Genomic DNA, 21,211 nt, shown 5'->3' on the forward strand with positions numbered 1-21,211 from the left:
CTAGCTCCCAGCCTCTGGACTGGCCTGGTCTGGGCTGGGCTCTGCTGTCTCGCTGGGGCAGGGCGACCCAGAACCACACGCCTAGAGAGGGGAAGAGAAAGAGGGGGAGGAAAGGAAGGTAGAGAAAAGTGTGGGAGGAGGAGTTGATGGAGGGGAGAATAAGAGAAGGGGGGGAAAAAAAGGGACAGAAGAAGAATAAATCTGAAAGAAGGACTCAGTGGAGACTACAAGAGAGGACGTAAACAGGAAGTAAAAGGTGTCAATACTCTGAAGGAGGAATAAGGACACTTTGAAAAGAGAAACCCACACACACACACACACACACACACACACACACACACACACACTTACAGTTGTATATCATAAAAGCCTTCATTCTATTGATCTATCTCCTTGTTTTTCTGTTAAAAGCACTTCTGCTCTTCACACCTTGCAGAGAGTGGGAGGCTGTTTTTCTGCCTTCGCTCCATCTTTCCCGTCTCTCTTTTGTAACCTTTTCGCTCAGCCGCCGTCACCGACGCACATTTTCTCTTGGTTGTGAAAAGCAACTGCGTGTTATTTCAGGGCCCGGTGACATTTTCAGACATTTTTTCTTTTTTTTTTTCTTTTTCCAATAACAGCTGGATTTGGGGGCATAAATCTAATGTTTCACGGCTGGAGAGTTGGGGGGGAGCAAAAGAAAGAAACACAAAAAGAGAGAAAGAGAAAAAACATGTCGAGGAAAGAACTGCTTGTTTCTTGGAAGGTCACTCCTCCTACAAGCACTTCGGTCAAAGGCAGAGAGTCTCTCCGCCCTCCCTAAAAACCTCTTTATCTTCTCATCTTCCCTTAATTTCCCTCTCGTGGATCAAGGTGCTGCTCCTTATTAAGATAAATATGAATCCCCCCCCCAGGAAGAAGAAGAATCGGGGTGTTCTTCCTCCCTCCGTGTGGAAGTGGTGATGTATGGACGCTTCCTGGCTCGTATTAATAACAACTTAATGATGTCTCTGACAATCGCGCCAGCTAATTTAACGCGGTGTTGACCACGCACACGCCGAAACCACATACTTATGCAGGCACGCAGAAACACACACTTCATGTGCACATTCATTCACACACACACACACACACACACACACAGCATCGGTCCCCTAATCAGCCAGAGTGATTACCTGGCCCGCCAACACCGCTACAAAGGCTATTTATCAGCAGATCTCAACACGCTGCGCAGGTTATAGCAGCATAAGGAGTGAGTTATTAAAGGCACACACACACTTGACTTTACTCCTCTTCTACCGTCCTCACACACACACACACACACACACACACACACACACACACACACACACACACACACACACACACACACACTTACAGCGTCTTCCTCTCCACTGCGGCTCGGGCTGCCTTCTGCCTCCCCGAACGAGTCGTCTGTGGGCGGGTCTGTGGCGTCGGTGGGGGGGTCACTGACGTGGGAGGCTGAGGACTTGGAGGGGGGGCTCTGCCTAGGAGCCGGGGTGGGAGCTGCAAAAGGTGTGTGTGGGGGAGGGGGGGGGGGGGGGAGACAAGCCAAGTCAGACAAAAGAGAGCGCAGAGTGCGAAGGACAAAAGAAAGGGCGCAGGCCAACGTGAATGGACGGAGCGCTCACGTGAGTTGGTGGACGGCGTCGTGGAGGTCACCGGTGTCAGGTTCATCTGAGAGATGTCGAAGTCGTCGCAGTCGTCCGTGTCCTGGGCGGTGCCCACGCGGCTGAAGTAACTGCTGAACGCCTCGGAGGTTCCCGATAAGCCGGGCTGCTCGCCCTTCTTCGCCGGCATGGCCGGAGGCTTCGCCAGCTGGAAATCCTGAAGAAGAGGCAGAAGTTGGTGAGGAAGGCTCGCCAGTACAAACTGGGCAGAAAAACGATATCTGGGCTTTGGGTATGAGTGTTTAAATCATAAGCTGTGTGGAAGTGCTCTCCATCTCTCTCCCCTCGTTCCCCGTCGCCTATCTATTTACAATATTCCTTCAAAAACCTACAATTAAGACAGGACGTACAGAAAGCCACAAAATAGGAACAAACGGAGACGTAAACAACAACAAAAGGGAGCAACAGCAGTAGTCACAAAGAGTGGTGTTATATTTATATAGATTTGTTCCCTTCAGACTCAGAGCTGCAGGGACGACGTATTTCTTTTAGACCAGGAGTCAGCATCGCTCTGGTTCCCTCAGGAAGCCAGAGGGATTCTGTCACCTCGTTTAGACACGGCCGTCTTTGAGATACGTAAAAAACCTTTAAATACAAAGAGACATATTCTATGTCGTAGAACAAAACATTAAAATCTCTCAAGCTTGTGTGAACCACAGACTTTATTTCAGACTTCTAACAACAAAACCCACCGACTATAAAACGAGGGGAGTGCAAACACGCTGACTCATGTCTTTGTTTTAGGACTCGTTCCTGCAGCACTCTGTTACTCGTAATCATTCCTCTTTCAGATATATTGCTTTTGGGATCCAGGTCGCTACATTTCGGTTCTTTTGCATCAGACCTTCCTCCCCACCTTGAACATCTCCTTGCCCATCTTCCTCGCCCTCTCCCCGTGCTGCGGACTCGACGACGCCGACGGGGAGGCGGCCGACGCGCCGGCTCCGGCGCACGGGTGGCTCTCGCCGCCCGAAGTCATCGCCGCGACGGGGGCGAGGGCCTGGAACATGGCGGGCAACCCCACGGGTTGGGCGGGGAGGTAGGCTGTGGGGGGGAAGGCTCCGGCTGCCATGGCTGCCCACTGCTGCTGCGTGGCGGGGAAGATGTTGGCCTGGCCCCAGATGAGCGGCTGGCCGCCCGGCAGCACCTGGGCCACCGGGCCGAGAGGAGACTGGACCCCGAAGGCCAGCGCCTGCTGGGACCAGTGGCCGGGCGGCACGGCTCCCATCGTCACATAACCTGGTGGAGAGTAAACGGCTTCAGGTTAACCTCTGAACACAAAGCAGTTCGTTAGATCTCATTCTTCTCTCCGTGGCCTTGTTGTTCACTGTGATATAGAATCCTGCCCCTCTATGGAAACAGCATCATCAGGTTTGGGGTTCAGACACATATAGAAAATGTTGGTATTTCATAAAATGTGATTAAAATACCCACAGTGCATATGCATATTATCCACACAAACCCAGAGAGTGCTGCCCTACTTCTGCCTGCAGCTAATGCGGTGTCTCCTGACGGTCACGGTGAACTATTATAATTACCTCCAGAATGAGGGAGAGTCATTACGAAGAGCCCGACGCGCGCTCATTAAAATCACTCAAACTCATCAGCAGGAGCTCTTTCTATCGCGCACTCTGCTCGTGTCTGCTCGTCTCTGCTCGTCTCTGCTCTCCTGTCCTTACCTACGGCGGGGGAAGTTGACATTTAACCCCCGGCCGCCCTCCCACGCCGACACACGCAGAGAGCCGGGGAGACGAGAGGTGAGGAGGGGAGTAAAGCAGGAGATCCGGTACACACCGACGTCTAATCCACTGTGCATACCGAGGAGCCTTCACTGCCGTCATCTCAGCGTGTTTTATTGCTTCCCTCTGACCACCACAGTTGCCTCAGCCACAGGTAAATCAGCAGCATCCGAGGCCGCAAGTTAATGATGCATTTTATATTCAACGCACAACCAACACCACCGTTTCCTCTCTTTCCCCTCCCTCATCTACATTTCAATCCTATTCCGTCCCCCTCTATTTATTTCAAACCCTCCCTCCTTCTCCTCATCTCTCTCTCTCCCTCTCCTCGTCTCTCTCTCTCTCTCCCCCGCTGCGTTTCTTTCCCCCTTCGCTTGTAGCAGCGGGTGTATTTAAGCTTAGAAATGAACAAGGTCCTACCTGAGGGCACAGACGCAGGATTGAAGGGAGCGAACAGTTCCGTGGGAGGCTGCAGGCCCAGCGAGGGGTCGAGGATGTTGGCTGGAGAGGCGGGAGTCTGTGCAGGTTGTGGATTCAGGAAAAAAAACACATCTTCATCATCATCATCATCATCATCATCATCATCATCATCGGAAATACAGTTCGGATTTTATAAGATGTAGAACACAAACTGTGTACGTAGGAGAGCAAAATAACTATTCGATAAGAGAGTATATGCGGAGAAACCATAGAAGAAGAACGGGAGTAGAACAAACTCATTAGGTGCGTCAGGTTTTAGCAAATGTTTTCTATTTTGGTTCGTCATTTTGAACAGGAAAAGTAGACGTTTTTAGTAGTTTGCCTCCGTGGCTTTCTGCCACAGTTTATTTCAACCTAAACCATAATCTCGTACTAAATCTAACCGAGTAGATTTGTTGCCTAAATCTGTCAGAAAGCCCTGAAAGGCAAACTTCTCCATCTCCCAGCGCTTGTGACGGTAAAATATATTCTTTTGAAGACAAGACAACAGTCGCATAAACTATTCAAATAGTAGAGAATCATGACCCATCGTATGCAGGACGGCTACTCACCGATGGAGAGGTGATGTCAGGAGGCGTGGACATGTCTCCAAAAATCTCTAATTGGTTGATATTCTGAGAACAAGAGAAACTACCAGTCAGGTACAACAACAATAACGTTATATAATATATATTTATATATATTATCTGGGGTCGGTTTGCATTCCAGTGCAACATGCAGCACACGACGCATGCGACACGACACTAGCTTGGTGTGTTGGGACATGTGGTACCTACCTGAACACTGTGGCAGCAACACAGAAGAAGAAGAAGAAGAAGAAGAAGAAGGAAACGATGGAGAGATGGGATAATGAGATGAAATGAGTGATTATGATGACATACCTACCAAGAGTTATCACAAGCTTCCAATGAAACACACAGTCTTTGTCATCTTCTCCTTTCTATCAGCTGGTACAGACCCCCCCCCCCCGCATCATTACAGCACCAGTGTGTTCTTTAGGACAAGTCATTACGTTCCTCCTGTCGTACGGAGGAATGTGTGGTTCGCCTCAGAGGGAATCACTATCAAAGACAGCAGACGTTTTCTATTTGATCTGAAATTCTTCTGTTTCCTTTCTCAGTCTCCCAACGATCCTCCTCTTTAGTATCTCGCCCTTTTTTTTCTCTCCGTCATTAATAATATCTTTAGGCCCGGTGGCGAGTGAAGTAAAGCTCTATTTATAGCCGTAAAGGAATTTAAGCCTTGAATACATGGTCAGAGATTTGCATAAATCATGGAGGCGGATAATTTCTTTGGAGATAATGAATGTTCTTAGAATATCTTCCCCCCTCGTAGGTCACAAAGTTCTTCTTGCATATATCAGAAAATGGATCTGAGAGCACGGTGTTTTTTACAGTCATGGGTACGTTAGGAGGATGATGTAATGTGTGCTACTGCTGCTGAGCCTAACGTAGGAGATAAAGATCAACAAGACCAGACGAGATGTATCCAAGATATGCAACATGGACTGATAACAGGAAGTCCATGGGATTAAAAAAAAACACTCTCCTGGACATAAAACACAATAAATTCCTTCGGCTGTTGCTCTGAGTCGATACCGCGGAGCCTTTGCTAATGTTCTTCAAACAGAAACCGCAGACAAACAGTCCAGGAACTTGGACGTTTATAGACTTTCCGTCCACTTCCAGCACTCAATATTCCTCCCGTGTGGCGGCGGCGGGGCGGTGGGGTCAGGCTCCTGTGATTGTCAGAGTGTTTTGAATGCTTTATTAATGTACCGTGAGCGTATGTGTGTGTGTGTGTGCGCCGTGTCTGCCCGGCGAGATGACCGCCGCTGTCTCGCTCACCCCGCCGACCTCCACCGGTTCTCTGACAGACGCTCTGACCTTTACGTCCACTCCGCCCTGGAAGGACCTGCAGCTCGGTTTGCTGCCGGAGAGGTTTCTTTTTCCTCTCATCTCTTTTCGCACAAGTACACATGCAGATATGAACGCTCCCGTTATGCACCCGTACATACGGCGCCACTCCACTTTACCTTCTGCCTCAACCTGGTTGCTACGCAACAGCAGGGTCGCATGTTTTATTCATGCGCGACGAGGGTCAAGAGCCGGGCCGACCTAACGGCTGGAGACGGACAAAAAAAGAAAAAGCGGTAAAGACGAGGGCGAGTAGATCATCTTGAGAGTGCGCCTGAAGAAGCCTGGTCATCAGGGCTGATGGGTAACAGTATGTTGAGGACCCTTCTTTGCTTTTGTCGCAACTGGAGTTGGGTTGATTTCCATTTTGATCAAGTTTGAACCACTTTGATTTAATGCAAACCTGCTGACCCGGCATTTGTTATTATGACACATTCTAGCAAATGAAAACGTTGCCTACATCATCAACCTGAGCCTGGCCTGCATTCTCGCTAATGACCACCAGGGGGCGACTCCTCTGGTTGTATAGAAGTCTATGAGAAAATGACTCTACTTCTCTCTTGATTTATTACCTCAGTAAACATTGTAAACATGAGTTTATGGTCTCAATCTCTAGTTTCAAGTCTTCTTCAACACAGCATGATGTTCATTTAGTGAATGATGCTTTAGGGCGGGGCTACCCGCTGATTGACAGGTCGCTGTTGCTACCAGAGCTGCATATACGGTGTCTCTACGTCACTCTTCCTCAGTCTAAATGTGGTAACTTTCGTTCAATGGTTGCAAAAAAGCCAAGATGGCGACGGCCAAAATGCTGAATTTGAGGCTTCAAAACCGCATCAAACAAACCAATGTCCACTTCTTATATACACAGTCTACGAGTGTAACATGGTGCCGCTTCCCTCCCCGTCCATCTTCTTCTTCTGTAGTGTTTATTGGCGGATGGCAAACCAGCTTAGAGGTGCATTACCGCCACCAAGTGGACCGGAGTCGCTACACTCTTATTCCTGGGCTTTCTCTCTCAGCGTCATTATGTTCCTCTTAGTGGTAAAATTCGATCTACCGGTCCGGTGTTTGGTCTTATATATCAAACCGGGTGAAAAAAAGACACAAGCTCCTTACCTGAGTCACCATTTCCAGGCCTAAGTCTATCAGATCTGCCACTGCCGGCTGCTGCTGTTCTTGTTGGAGCGGCTGATCGTGATAATGATGATGAGGATGATGGTGGTGTTGGTGGTGGTGGGGGGGGCTTTGATGTCCGTTCTGCAATCACAACCCCAGTGTTAGATGGCAGGTGGGGATGAAAATGTGCTCACACACACAAACATATTAGTTGTTTTTCTTACACTCAGAGAGAGGGTGAGACAGAGGGGAGAGAGGTGGAATGAGGGGGGAGGAGGATGGTCTGCAGGTGTCACGACACACACACACACACACACACACATTCAGAGCACAGAACAACGCTCCTCTCGCCAGACTTCGAGCCCAAGTGAAGATTTGAACAGGTTTAGAGATCATCCCTACCTTTAGTCTACACTACAGCGCTGAGCTGGGCTTTAAAGCCCCTTTTGTGTTTCTGTAAAGCTGCTCCCCGGTGTCAGCAACCACAGTGTGAGACAGACAGGCACAGCGAGAGCACCTGGATTAACTAACATGCTGTTATGAGAGCGCAAACGGGGAGGCAGGATGTTACATTATAGATGGGGGGGAAAACTGCTTCCTTCCTGCTGAGTTTGCTCTCCGTTGAAGTGAATTACAATCTAAAAGTCTTAATAATCTGAAACAAATCCCATTAAAACAAAAAGCCAAAGAGGAATTTCTCACACTGCGTCTGTGCAGCCAACAGCTTAATACTCTTAAAACACACATATGAGAGCCATACTGGTGGTATTTGCATGTATTTTGCACCCTGAATGATGACGCCTGGCACCGACACACAACGTGCAGATTGGTCCTGGCAAAGCGGGAGCAGTTGGTGCACGACGTACAATATTGCTGAGTGTTTTCTTTTCTCTGGATGAAAGCATGAAGTATGGCCGTCATTAGCCGAGGCTGAAGAACGGGAACAGCTTGCCCAAATACTAATCAGTTCTGGAAATATTGTCCATTTCTCAACCCCCCGAACTCATTATGGTTCATTTAAAACCCAACCGATGAAATGTAGTAAATCCTTTCGGGACGTTTAAATGCACCTTTGACAGTTTGTTTGAAACAGATCTTATTCTTTGCTTAAAGCTACAGTCTGCTGCTCATTCCTCTGCTTCTCTTCCTCCACTCTCTCTCGCCGTCCATTGCCCGGCCAATTATCCCTCCGTGCCCATTATACACCCTCTCCATCTCTTCAGCCCGGCCCTTTATCTTTATCAGAACGGCCGCCACCTATCAATTAGCCGTCTCGGGGGGAAACCGTAATTACCTGAGCACATGTGTTCTGCATACAATTATCGCAGCCCCTTTAATTAACGCCACCTCGCTGATCCCCCGCCGTCTGACTGATCGAACTCTGGCACGCGGTCGACAACACTGCCAGACTGACACATGCAAACACACACACACACACACACACACACACACACTCACAGAGACTCACAACTGGGAACAAAACACAACCAGGCTGTGGACGTTTTTCACGACCTTTGAATCATTTTCTCGGTCGCTCTTTCACACGTGGACGTAAAGCAAATAAAGGACATAAACCCATAAATAGACCATCTTCTCCCTGAAGGTCTTGTTGGTTGATGGAGGTCAGATAGAGGGTCCGGACTAAACTGAGACTGGTTCAGAACCAGTTAAAAGCTCCTCACAATAACTTTAGTTTTAGTTTTAACTTGGATTTACTAAAGAGAGATTCGTGTTTAACTGAGCAACAGAGATCCGCTTCATCTGGATTTACTCATTTTAAACCTAGTTTTGCTAAACTCTGGTGAGAACTAACCTTAGATGAGAAGAATCCTTGTTGGTTCAACTCAGCCTATTTGAATGCAACCTTTATTTAAACCAGGACGCTAGGCCATTCATGCACGATAAATGGTCTGATAAATATCATGTCATGTATCGTACTAACCTAATGTTTGGACAGAGTTGGTAATATGCTGCTGACCTCCACATGTGGGCTTCTGTTGATTCAACACTCTCAGTTCTTAGGGGGTCAGAGTCTCAGTAGATTGAAACGGCCTCGTGTGTGTGTTTTATCGATTTGTCATCGTTGAAGAAGGTGACAGAGTAAACAACGGAGGCGATTGCTTAAGACAGGAGGTCGTGTTTCTGCAGCCGGCGCCATCATTTCCTCACCAGACGTAGCGGAGCAACTGTTAATCCTCCTCCTGAGAATGCAACGCACCTCCGCTGCCAATAAGACACACATTAAGTCCACCGTGAACAACGACGGTCAGGTAAAAGCTGCTGCCTCTGGTCAATCCCGCCTCAGTGAAGTCACAACAAGCTTCTACTGCTGCCTTCACGCCACGTCCGCCGAATAGGAAGAATTAGAAACCAGCGTTCTGTCGTCAACTCCCGTAAACGTCTCCGCTCGTCCGTCAGCAGCTCGCTGACCGCCTTCACCGGACTGACTGCTGCAGTAAAACACCGTACATACACGTCGGCTCCACGGGAAGAAACAACAGTGCTCGTTGTTGATTAACTGATTGTAGTGATGCAGACTACTTTGATCAATCAGTCAAGTCAATAAGCTCAATACGACCCAAACACACACACACACACACACACACACACACACACAGTGGGATATTTGAGTTTCTATGCAGACACGCTTCACTAAATGCTACAAAGCCCTGCAGTCTCCATATGAACAATACTATAATAATGTTATTTTCATATAGCTCCTCTGTAATTACCTTGTGTTGGTGTTAATGTATTTCCATCACATCTTACGGCGGCTTCGCTGCCATTTTCGCATCCTTTTTGTGGCACTTCTGCAGTTCTTTCCACTAAATGTGAGACATTGTAGCTCTCAGAAATGTCTCCTTGCGGCTGCTCATATACACAATACGATGTGAATTCTGTCTTCTGATGTGAAAGACGTGCTGTGACATCACTTACTGTGGTGCCACATGCTTGAAAGATTCAACCCGTAGAGAGAGAAGCACAGCAGCGGTTTCCTTTCTTCCCTCTGAGTGAGTCTGAATATTCACCGTACAACCAAATTACAGTATCTCCAAATCACAATACGAGCCACAAAAACGCATTCTTAAATTTGTGATCCGTTCGTGTCTCTATGATGCTGGGTTGTAGTTACTCCCTCAGAGAGACTCGAAACTCGCTTCGTTCAAACTCAGAACGGACGACTCGTCCAATTGGTCGCACAACAAGAGAGACATATTGGATTTGCTCACGTTCAGACACCCGCCAACACAAAGGCAATCCAAATAGCAGCATGTGTTGTGGGCCCGGGTGAGGAGGGAACAGAAATACTACGGTGCCTGTAAGCTTCTTACCAAAGCTGGTGATAATATGCAGCCAGAGAACTGTGAGACCGATTCCAATTCCACCAAAAAAAAGAAAATCATGGAGTGGGATTGCGACTGCCAGTTCTTAGCAGGTTTAAGGATTAATAATGGAGCCGGTGGTTTCTGGATGGGCTGAGGGAATTACTGATCTACAGACCAGCAACATGGGATGAAGTGTTCACACACACACACGCACACACACACACACACACAGGGCAGCAGCCTGGTTATGGGGAGTGTAAAGATTTTAGCAGATTAAATCAGGCAACAATATAAGAAGCATCTTTATAGGCAGATAAAAGAGCAGCTGAGTTATAGAGCAGCCTGGTCAAGGTCATCTTTCATTATAACCAGTGGCAGTGTGTGGGGAGCTCTCTCTCACACACACACACACACACACACACACACACACACACAAGTACCGCACACACCTGCACAAACAGCGATATAGATTTATACTGCAAACACTTTGCTTAAATGCATGACCGTCGTGATATGTATAAATTGAAAAATATGAGGCCATGCACATTTTAAAGTCAGACACATCATTCGTGTCCGTTACAGGGAAAGATGACGGAGACATGAACGTGTGTTGGGCACAATCAGGGAGAAGGGCATGCAGGGTTTTGCCGCTGGATTCAACCACCGGTGCCAAAAACCACCAAGCCAGGCATGCATTCACACACACACACACACACACACACACACACACACACACACACACACACACACAGACACAGCGTCCCCCGGGTTGTAACCATATGGGAGCAGGCACCACGGAGCACGAGGAGAAGGGGCACCAGCCACCACAGCTACAGCACAAGCAGAACAGCAGCACAAGAGCACTGGGTCTCAGCAAAACCTCTCAGGGGGAACATTGAAGACATGAAGACTTTGTCTGAGAAGGGGGGGGGGGGGGGGGGGGGGGGGGGGACGGGACGTGGAGCAAACACACGGGTCACTCACTGGGTGTCGCTTTGGGACGTCATAGACCCCTTCCTTCTGCTGACTGGTGGGAACCTACACAGTCGGCCAAGAGAGCCCGTTACCTCTGGTTTAATCACACAGTGAAACGTCGCACATCACACGTCACATGCTGGGACAAAAACCCTGAAACCTGGCTCCTCGGTTTCAAATCAATCACTAGCAGTGTGTGTGTGTGTGTGTGTGTGTGTGTGTGTGTGGGGGGGGATAATCAGAATTAAAATCTGCGGAGTGAGAACTCATCCAAGAGGCTAATCAGTCGACTATCGGCCTGCGGTGACGGTCTCTCTGTCTCTCTCTCTCTCTAATAAAGAATGGATAAGGCTGCTCATCACAGCCACAGACATGTAATAACTCAGATTGTCACACACATGGAGACATGTAATAACTCAGATTGTCACACACACGGAGACATGTAATATCTCCGTGTCACGCAGGCGGATAGATTTGACGGCGTGTGTGCAATAGACTCAAAGGGCACGGGTATGTTTGAATCCTCGGTCTTTGTCTCTCCCACAGTGACACGGGGTGTTTAAAATAAAGTTTTCATCTTCCCCAGGTGGACGCGCACCAATCAGAAAATGAAATCCAGCGCTGATAGAGTGCGGATATCAATCTAGCACCAGCCTTTCGCCTTCTTTCACATGTTTATTTCCAGAAGCTGCCATCTTTATTCATACGTTAGCTCCTCTGTGGCTGGAGGCTGGCTGAGGCTCACGCTTCTTACGCCTGATGTGTGTGTGTGTGCGCTTTGTTTGTTTGTGTGTGTGTGTGTATGTTAGTTCACGCGCCAGCACTCCCTGTCTATTTTCAATCCATTTTATTTAAAGATCAAACGAGAGGCTGGTGATTAATCTTTCTCACCCCCCCCCCCCCCCCCCACCGATCGCCTGCTTTTCTTTCATCTCCTCGTGAAAAGAGGGAGGGGAGGAGAGAAAAAAGAGGAGGGGTAACCAGGAATAACCTCCACATCCCCTCCACGCGGCACCGATCCCTCCCCCTCTCCATCCCTCGGAGGTCTACCCACGTCCTCCGAGGAGAGCACCCAGAGAAAGGCTCCTCTCCCTGGGGCAGCCAGCTTTAGCTGTCGGGGGCCCTCTGGAGAGTGTTGTTCGCCTCTGTTCTTAGTCTTTTATTTCCTGTTTGTACATTTTACGAGTGAACAAAGGCAGCATTTCATTTTATGAGCACTATATATATGTAGTGATGTAGCTGGTGGCAAGCGAATGAAAGATTCAGGCTACATCCACACGACTACGTTTCTGATTTTGAAACGCCTTTCTTTTGCTACGTTCACGCTTAGCGTTCAACATCGATTACAGGCGTTGCCGACCTTGTCGTCTTTACTAGCAGCTGCCGCGCAGTTAAATTCTGCATTTTATAATTCTACTACTGCCGACAAAGCAAAGCTATTGTTGGGAGAGATTAGCGAGCAGCGTGTCCAGCGGCGTTATCGGCCCTTTCGGACCGGAATGTTTGAAGTCACTGTTTGTGGCTTTGAGGAGGGCGACGCGTTATTTTGTTCTGAGCAGCTAATGTGATGTTCACAAAGAAACTGTAAACAAACAAAAAGCATAGATGCTCTCCAGAGCGCGAGCTACGAGTCAGAGGAGACACCGACGACACCTCGAGAACGAGTGAAGAGACGCGTGGTCACCACATTTCTTGACCCATAATCTAGTACAACTTTAAACTTGTAAGTGTTCATTTGTTAAATAAATTGGATGTGTGAGAGAGAGAGATAGAGCCAGACCTGCAGCGTTGTAACTAAGTTTGACAAATACACTACATGTGTCTGAGTGCATGTGTGGGAAATATAAGGAAAATCTTAAGTATCAGGCGCGACCTTTTATTGTGAAAGAGTACAATATTGTACTTTGTTTGAACACTTTAAAGAGCTTCTTGTTGTTATTGGTGGTGGTGACTCGACCACAGCTGAGTACAAGATGACGGGATAAAAAAATAAGAAAACCTCAAGCAGACAAGACGAGCTTGTGAGTACCTGATAAATGCTCTCTTCTGATTGGTCGCGGATGGGCTCGTGTCCCGCCTCAAACACAATGTACTACAACGTCAGCAGCGGAGGGAGGAGAGGAGAAGAAGAAGAAGAAGAAGAAGAAGAAGCGGGAGAGAAAATTGGAAGATAAAGGAAGTTGAGAGAAAAGTGGTGAAATTGTAGGTGATTAGTCAAACAGCATTGTCAATATTATTTATAAAAAAAATAAAAAGCAGAAGAAGAATAGATCCGGGTGACACAAGGAGGAGAATTTTAAGCAGCAAAGATTCCCGAAGCAGAAAAGTAATACATCTTTCGACTGGCAGACATGCACCGTAGACACACAACACCCACGACCGCACACGTTTGGAGGGCGTCTCCTACTGTTGTCGACATCACACAAACATCTGTACCGTACACACTGTAACCAGACGTCTCCCCAACAGTGCACACACACAGAGAGGAGGAGCAAGCCGACTAGAATGCAAAGCTGATTGGTTTAGGAAGTTACCTGGTAGACCGGGTCCTCCAAATCCTCCTCCAGTATTGTCTGCAGAAGAGCGGCGGGGCAGGCGGATATAGAGGGAGGAGAGAGAGGACACACGGGGAGGAAGGAGGGAGAGAGGAGACAGAAGAGGGGGGAGGAAGTTAAGCCGGTGGAGCAGAGAGAGAGGAGGTGGAAAGCACAGCAAGACGTGGCAGCTTCCCAGCATTCAGACAAAAAAAATCATTTGGCAATAATCAGAGGGAGAGAGAGAGACAGACACGGAGATAAAGAGAAATGAAACAGGTGATGCAGAGAGGACAGAACAGAGGACGGCGAACGGGCAGATGGTGCCACTGATGGAACCTGAAAGCTGCTGCTCTGCATGTCACTCACTTTGCTTTGATGTTTGTCTTTTCCAAGTCTTACTCAACTTGTCAGTCAAGAGTCTCTCAGATGAGGCTCGTCATACTTAAGGCAGACGATTAAAATAAGGTGAACTAGCAAATAACTAGAAGCAGTCGAGTTAGCGGTCCTCACTTCATCCTCCCGGTTCTCAGCGCTAACTGTTCCACCAGTCGACCAGTCGGAAGCGCTCGTCGTCTCTCCGGGAGCCTCCTCCTCCCCCTCTCTCCTCATTTTGCTTCATAAAATAACCAGCTAAAGACGGCACAGTGACAGGATACGAGCGTCCTCTGGAGGGAGCATATCTGCTCCGTGTGCACAAATGGCGTCCGGCGTGCATCGGGCTGTGACGGCGGCGTAGGGAGTACACGCCGTAGGGCTGATAGGGTCGATCCTCAAGATGACTTTTACAAGTCTGGATGTGGGGACGGATTACACTGTGGCTGATGTCGCCGCTCATCGTCGAGCGCTTGGATTGAATGCGACGACGTGACATTTTGACTCACAACATTTTTTTTGCATTTGCAAACCATTTCGTTCGCAGCCATTTTATCCTCTTAAGACATTTGTGTGAAATTGACATAATTAGAATATGTATTCTTGAGTAATGGGGTACGAATTAGTTTTGTGAGGTCACAATGACCTTTGACCACCATTCTAAAATCAGTTCAAACCTCGGGTCCGTGTGGACGTTTGGGACAAATTTGAAGAAATTCCCTCCAGTGGTTCCTGTGATATCACGTTCGCGAGGATGTGTGCGAACAGACGGACGGACAACCGTGGCCGTCACTTGGCTGTAAAAAAGGTCAAAGCGTGCATCGGTTAGCGTACCTGGTAGACCGCCTGCTCACACTGCTTGTCCTTCTGGGCCTTCTTCTCCATCTCCTCTCGCTGCTTTATCTCATAGATGAGCTGGAACAAGTCCCGCAGGTCCAGGATCACAGGCTCAGCCTGGGAAGATAAGGACACGTTATACACAATCACACACACACTACACACACACACTACACACACACACACACACACTCCTCAGCACTGATTAGAACTGCAACCATGCCTTCTTATTCTAGTTAAATGGCGATTAATGTCGACCTCCTCATGACAGAAGATGGAGGTCATGCTCAGACCAACATTGCAACTAAAAACATTATTTTCTCAGAGTTCCCGAAAAAGTTTAGACTGGCTCAACTTCAACACGAGCACATTTCTGCTCATTGACTCTTAACTCGAGTGGTTTGTAGCTTCTTTTTTGCCTTGAAATTGTCAAGACGACGGAGTCTTGTTATTGTCGCCGTGATCGTTTTCTCAGAGCTGTGAAACGCTGCGCAGACGTTTTAGTGTCTTTGCCTTTCAATCTGCTTCCAACTATTACTCAACGTTGATCATATTTCATCTTCCCATCTGTGGCAATGTGTCCCAACAGATCAGGCCGTTACGTTTTCCTCTAATTCGGTGCTTCTTGAGGTCGACTTACGCAGGATGAGTCACAGATACCTGATTGGTTTGCTGACAGCTGATTATGGATGAGTCCATTAGTCCACCAGCCCGAAAAAAACAAAATGGCAGCAAACTGGATTGGACAATTTTGCCACTTCTGCAATTAGTTTGTCTGAAATCTTTCATTCCAGGAAACAGTGTCTTTAGTGACCGATTGTTTGCTGATTAGTTAAACGCTGACAAATTCTTGCAAGAAGTGAAAGCGACTAAAACCAGAAGACTGAAGTTCCAGACTATGAATCTCTGAATCAACAGAGCGGCCTGAGATGTATTTATGAAGGTGTTTGACAGGGACGGAGCTATATCTATATATATCTATAGAGATATATCTAATTGACTTAAAACTCATCTATTTAAATCTGTAAAGTCAGTTATGTATCTTTTTATTCACTGTTATGACGTCATCTATGTTATTGTAATTACTTCTATTGTTTCTGTTTTTGTAAAGTGTCTTTTAGTACCTTTTAAAGCGCTATACGAATAAAATGTAGTATTATTATTATTAACTGTGTTTATTTTGCATTTGCGATATGATTTGCAATTTTAGAGGGAATGATCATTTTTACATAATATTTTGTTCTTTGTTCTTTTTTGCAGCGATGTGTACGCAAACAAAATGCTAAATCCAATAAGATTTTGATGAATCTACATTTACATCTTCATGTGGACGCTGATTTGTTTGTTATCTGGGAACCAGATTACGGCATCGCTCCATCTCGTTCTCCTCTCGGCCTCGTTCACACAGCAGAGACCGTCTCTTAGTCTCTTCTCTTGTCAGGGGAGCACAAGTACAGACGATGAACGAGTCAGACGACAACTTAGAACTACTGTCACAGCAAAGAGTCCTGCAGTACGACGGTGTTTCAGACCTGATCAATTATTGACCGGGGCGATGCGGAGCGCAGCCGGAGTCAACAGACTGACGGCTGCCTCGGATAAGACGGTTCACATTTGAGTTTTCTTTCTGCGAGACGTTCATGACAAGACACTCTCCCCGCCGAGCCGACACTGAAACATGTTGTCACTCTGTCGGATTCAAGATCCTCTTTGCATTTGACGACACATGCTCTTTATTTTTCCTCGCCATCTGTTTCGAGTTCCATTTTTTTTCCGCCGCTTCTCCGTCAAAACTTCCTGGCGAGAGAAGCCGAGACGAGCGAAAAGGTGAATTCTGGGTAGAATGCAGAGAGAGCTCTGAGGTGGATGGAGGAGGAGCGTCCATAATGGACCGTAGAGATGAGATAACCTCGGTGCAGCGCTCTTCAATCAGATGAGTGATTCATCGCCTGCGGCAACGGCGCCGAGTGATTCCAACAGAAAGAGATGAAGACTTTTACTGCAGATACACGGTTCTATTAAAAATCTGCACTGATCGGGAGTTTTGGTTGAGATCCGCCTGAATATTAATAACGGCTTCACCTTTTGCCCAAATTAAATCCTGGTGTTGGTTTCCTTCTCCAGGATCTCTGAATGTATTCAGAACCCTCCAGAGAACTGAATAGACAGCTACAGAAAGTAAGTGATGGTCAACTACAAACAGGGAAATGTTCAAACTGGACAGACGAGCAGCATCTCTGACTCCTCTGAGACCGACATCCCATCATGTCAGACCACATGCCGAGGTGCTCAGACACAAATCAAAGGTTGTTTTTTTCCCCATTAAAGCTTTTTTTGGGGAGTTTTTCCTTCCCGGGTCTGAGGACAGAGGACGTGGTGTGTGTGGTACAGATTGTAAAGCCCTCTGAGGCAAATCTGTGATTTGTGACGTTGGGCTATAGAAATAAAAATTGAAAGTCATTTTGCTCGGTGACTCTGGGCTCAGACAGCTTTGATTGACACCGCTGACATTTTGGATAGTTTCAAAATGTTTCACTAAACTAAGCTGGAAGCACTGCCTCCAAAAACGGTCCAGAGATGAAATCTGATGGTGTAAACATTTAGTAAAATCACCTTTATTCAACCCGACAATATCGTAGCAATATCCATAATGAGCTATTTGGTCAAAAATATTGTAATATGTGATTTCCTCCATATCGCCCATTCCCAATTAAACAGTAACTTCTCTAAAAAAAAGTTACAACAAAGACTGTGATGAGCTAACAGAGTGTCCAAAAGCCTTTCTAACACAATTAATGTGCTTCCATCTCCGCTAGAATAAAACACGTCCTTCTCACGCTGAGACTTTGAGCCGAGCGCTAAGCCAATTACTTTTCAATGCACTCCCAAATTGGCCTTTTTCGGAGGAACCTCGAGTCCTCAGTCTTGTCGTGACGACGGAGACGCTTTGTTAATTCACATCAAAGCGGTTTACTTCCCAATTACAGCCTCGGCTGTAAGCTCCGCGCCTCCTCTCGTGGTCGGCTCCGCGACAAACCGGCGGCGTGCGAGCGAGTGACGGCGGCGGGTTCAAATCGACCGGAAAGATGTGAGTGAAATAGAGCGCTGACCTTTCCTCAGGCGCTCGCCAGGTAAATGACAGCCGAGGTGACTGATGAGAGCTCGCGCTACGCTGTTCGCCACGGTAGCATTTGGTAAGCAACACCTTTTCTTTTTTGTCTGGCTGGTGTAAAAGTGAGTACAGCCCCCGTGTGTGTGTGTGTGTGTGTGTGTGTGTGTGTGTGTGTTGAAGTCAAAGAGCCACGGTCCACGGCCCTGGGAGGATGGATATGCCATTAGAGCCGGTGACACACACTCAAACCCTCATCGACTCTCTACGGGAAATCAATACGGCTCCAGAGCGAGCCAGCTGGATCCAGACGAAACAAAGCCAGGCACATAGACACAACAACACCACAACAATCACACCGGGTCCAAGAAGAGGTACTCAGTACCAAGAAGAGGGTGTGGCTGCAACGTGAAATCATCCACACACACACACACTCAAGGGCACTAGAGTAAACCGTTTGTTTGATGATCGAGCTGGTGTTCAAGGGTCCTCGTCTAAATGACAAGAGGTCCGTGCAATTGAGAGAAGACCCCGATGAATCAAACATTAACCTGCATGCAGCGGACGAGCGGTAAAACATGGGACACACAAGACAACTGACCGACTGGGCGGTCTTGATGGCCACGAAGCGGTGGTTCCCTTCCTTCCCGCAGACGTAGCCGAAGGCTCGGTGGTCCGTGATGTCCTTGGCGATGTAGGAGATCTCGTGGACCGCGTGGTGGTGTTGGAGGACCTGGAGGGAGGCGTGACAAGAGAATGTGTTAATACATCACACAAGACGGCGCCGAGAACGTACACGTTGACAGATTTACACTTTATTCTCGTGATTATTATTACTTTGTTGTTCTAGAATTTATGCAAATAACATGCAACTTTCTGCTCAATATGTTGATTTTATTCATGAAATGAGACAGTGGCCCCAATACCAGAATACTGCGTAAAAACACATAAATAAATAGGGATATCAGATGTATTTGGCATCTTTGTTAAGTTTGATGCTGTTAATATTTCATTGTTGTGACTTGTTCTGTTCGCTTCTCTTTGGAGCCATGTAAAGTCGGCTCGTGCTGATTTAAGGGACGATCGACAATATTGTTTCTTTTCTACGTCGATATCGAGGCGATTTGAACTGACTTACTATCAGAACTACAATAATCTCTAGAATCTGCAGCCTGCTGGTTCTGGTGGAGCTGCATGTCAACACGCTGTGAATTTAAAATCCCTAATTAGAAAACTTCTCCATGGATCTGAGACCCAACATCTCCGTTCTCACCGACACGATGCGCTCCATGAGAGCAGCTGATGTTAAGGATGAGGCTGCATTGAATGTCATTCTATTTTTACATTCTAGGCTTCATTCAGAACCTCAATAGAAGCTTCTGTGGTCACATTTTAGAGATTATCACCCTCAAGAAAATGAGAAAAACAAGTTAGATATAAACATGTGAATTTTAGAAATGATGACATCGACCTTTTTTCCAATACATTTTTGACTTTTGGACCGAGGAGTGAACTAATGTGTTCTGATTGTTTGAGACTGAGCTGTTGGGTACAGCCCTAGTTACAGATGCTGTGATATCGTCCCACCAGGCACAGACCAGCGGACTTTTAACATTTCAACATTCTATATAAAACGTGCACGCTTCTTCTTAATAAAAAGTCATTTCAAAGCTCCGTCAGAGCGCCGCCGCCGCCGCCGCCTCCTGGCAATCAGATCACCGATCAGTGTCTGTGAGTCGCGTCGGTTTTAGGATATGATCATAAAAAAGATCGCCCAAACCTAATTTAAAGCACTAATAAGAAGCAAATAATGCCACCGAAAGGAATGTGATTGAGTTTCAGGTGTACAACAGCTCTCAAAAGACAAGGAGACAAAACACAACAGAAGAATTTCTACGCTTTTATTAAAAACTCGTGGGAAGCAGAAAAAGAACCTGCATGCTACCCCCCCCCCCCCCCCAGGCGTTCACACAGACACTCTCACACGGAGACCTTGTATCCGATATTAAACGGCTCCTCGCTCCCCTGCCCGCTCTGGTTTAGCCTGGGTGGGGAGAGTGCCAAGCTGGCATTGCCCGTGGCAGATGGCACTGTTTTTCCTGAGGACAGGGGGGGGGATCAGTGACAATCACAGCTCGGCAAGCTGTCGACTTGATCACTTCATCTGTGCCCTCGCTCGCACAACACACACACAACACACACACACACAACGTGCAATGGCCCGCTCTGTAAAGTCGCACTAAATGTCTGCTTTGTTGTGATTGTCTACGCCAGCTGCATGCTGGGAAACAGCGACACACAGTCGACATAATGACCCCGGTGGCCCTCGAGTGCATGCGAGGGGGCTGCAGCTCCATACATCAGAGGCTAAACACACACATCTGCTCTCTTTGAAGCTATTCCAGAGCCAAGACACGGCAGAATGGAGTGACACCAATTTAACATTGGGGCACGCACACACACACACGCACACGCACACGCACACACACACACACACACACACACACAAACACAGTGAGAGCCCCAGTAGAAATAGATAATCATTGTGTGAGTCATGTCTTCTAAATTTAATAATTAGATAATGATTATTATTATCACCTCTGATTGACCTGAAAATGACTACTAGGGCAGTGCATGTGAACACACAAACACAAACACACACACACACACACACACACACACACACACACACACACACACACACACACACACAGCTCATTTGCAGAGGTTATTGAATTATCTCTGGGCGGGTGGGGAGGTGACAGAGAGGGACTCTGATTCAAAGAGAGCAGAGAATGAGACGGCTGCATAAATTCAATTGCTGCGCTCCGTCTTGGCGGCGAGTACGTCTTAGAGAGTAGAAACAATTTACATAAACTTACAGTCACTACCTGGTCTGTCAGGTGAAAATGTTCCACATGGATCTTGAAAGGGACCTGTTGTACTGGCTTTGTATGCCAGCAGTTTACCCAGACCTCCACTCGACTACTTCAACAAATATTCAATATTTTTATGGGCAGCCAATGTACTTAAAAGTTAATACTAATATAGCAAACTGGGCTTTTGCCTTTTGTTGTTTTTGTTCTTTACTTTTTCCACATGTGACGTGCACACCAGCCGTGCAGCTGCAC

At 47.3% G+C, this 21,211-nt stretch overlaps 1 protein-coding gene across 1 annotated transcript in view; it reads right to left on the bottom strand.

Annotated features, from left to right (window-relative positions):
* The window catches only part of dab1a (DAB adaptor protein 1a), a gene marked incomplete at both ends in the record, with an annotated part of 48,419 nt that continues 27,208 nt past the window's right edge, over nt 1–21,211 (bottom strand). The window contains 11 exons of the mRNA XM_079158457.1: nt 1–81; nt 1,358–1,506; nt 1,632–1,827; nt 2,527–2,909; nt 3,830–3,926; nt 4,441–4,503; nt 11,235–11,288; nt 13,255–13,317; nt 13,760–13,798; nt 14,969–15,088; nt 18,682–18,813. Coding sequence (XP_079014583.1) covers nt 1–81; nt 1,358–1,506; nt 1,632–1,827; nt 2,527–2,909; nt 3,830–3,926; nt 4,441–4,503; nt 11,235–11,288; nt 13,255–13,317; nt 13,760–13,798; nt 14,969–15,088; nt 18,682–18,813 — 1,377 coding nt within the window. The remainder of the gene's footprint in view (nt 82–1,357; nt 1,507–1,631; nt 1,828–2,526; nt 2,910–3,829; nt 3,927–4,440; nt 4,504–11,234; nt 11,289–13,254; nt 13,318–13,759; nt 13,799–14,968; nt 15,089–18,681; nt 18,814–21,211) is intronic.

Source organism: Pholis gunnellus (assembly GCF_910591455.1).
Source record: "Pholis gunnellus genome assembly, chromosome: 4".
In the NCBI taxonomy this organism is placed as follows: Eukaryota; Metazoa; Chordata; class Actinopteri; order Perciformes; family Pholidae; genus Pholis; species Pholis gunnellus.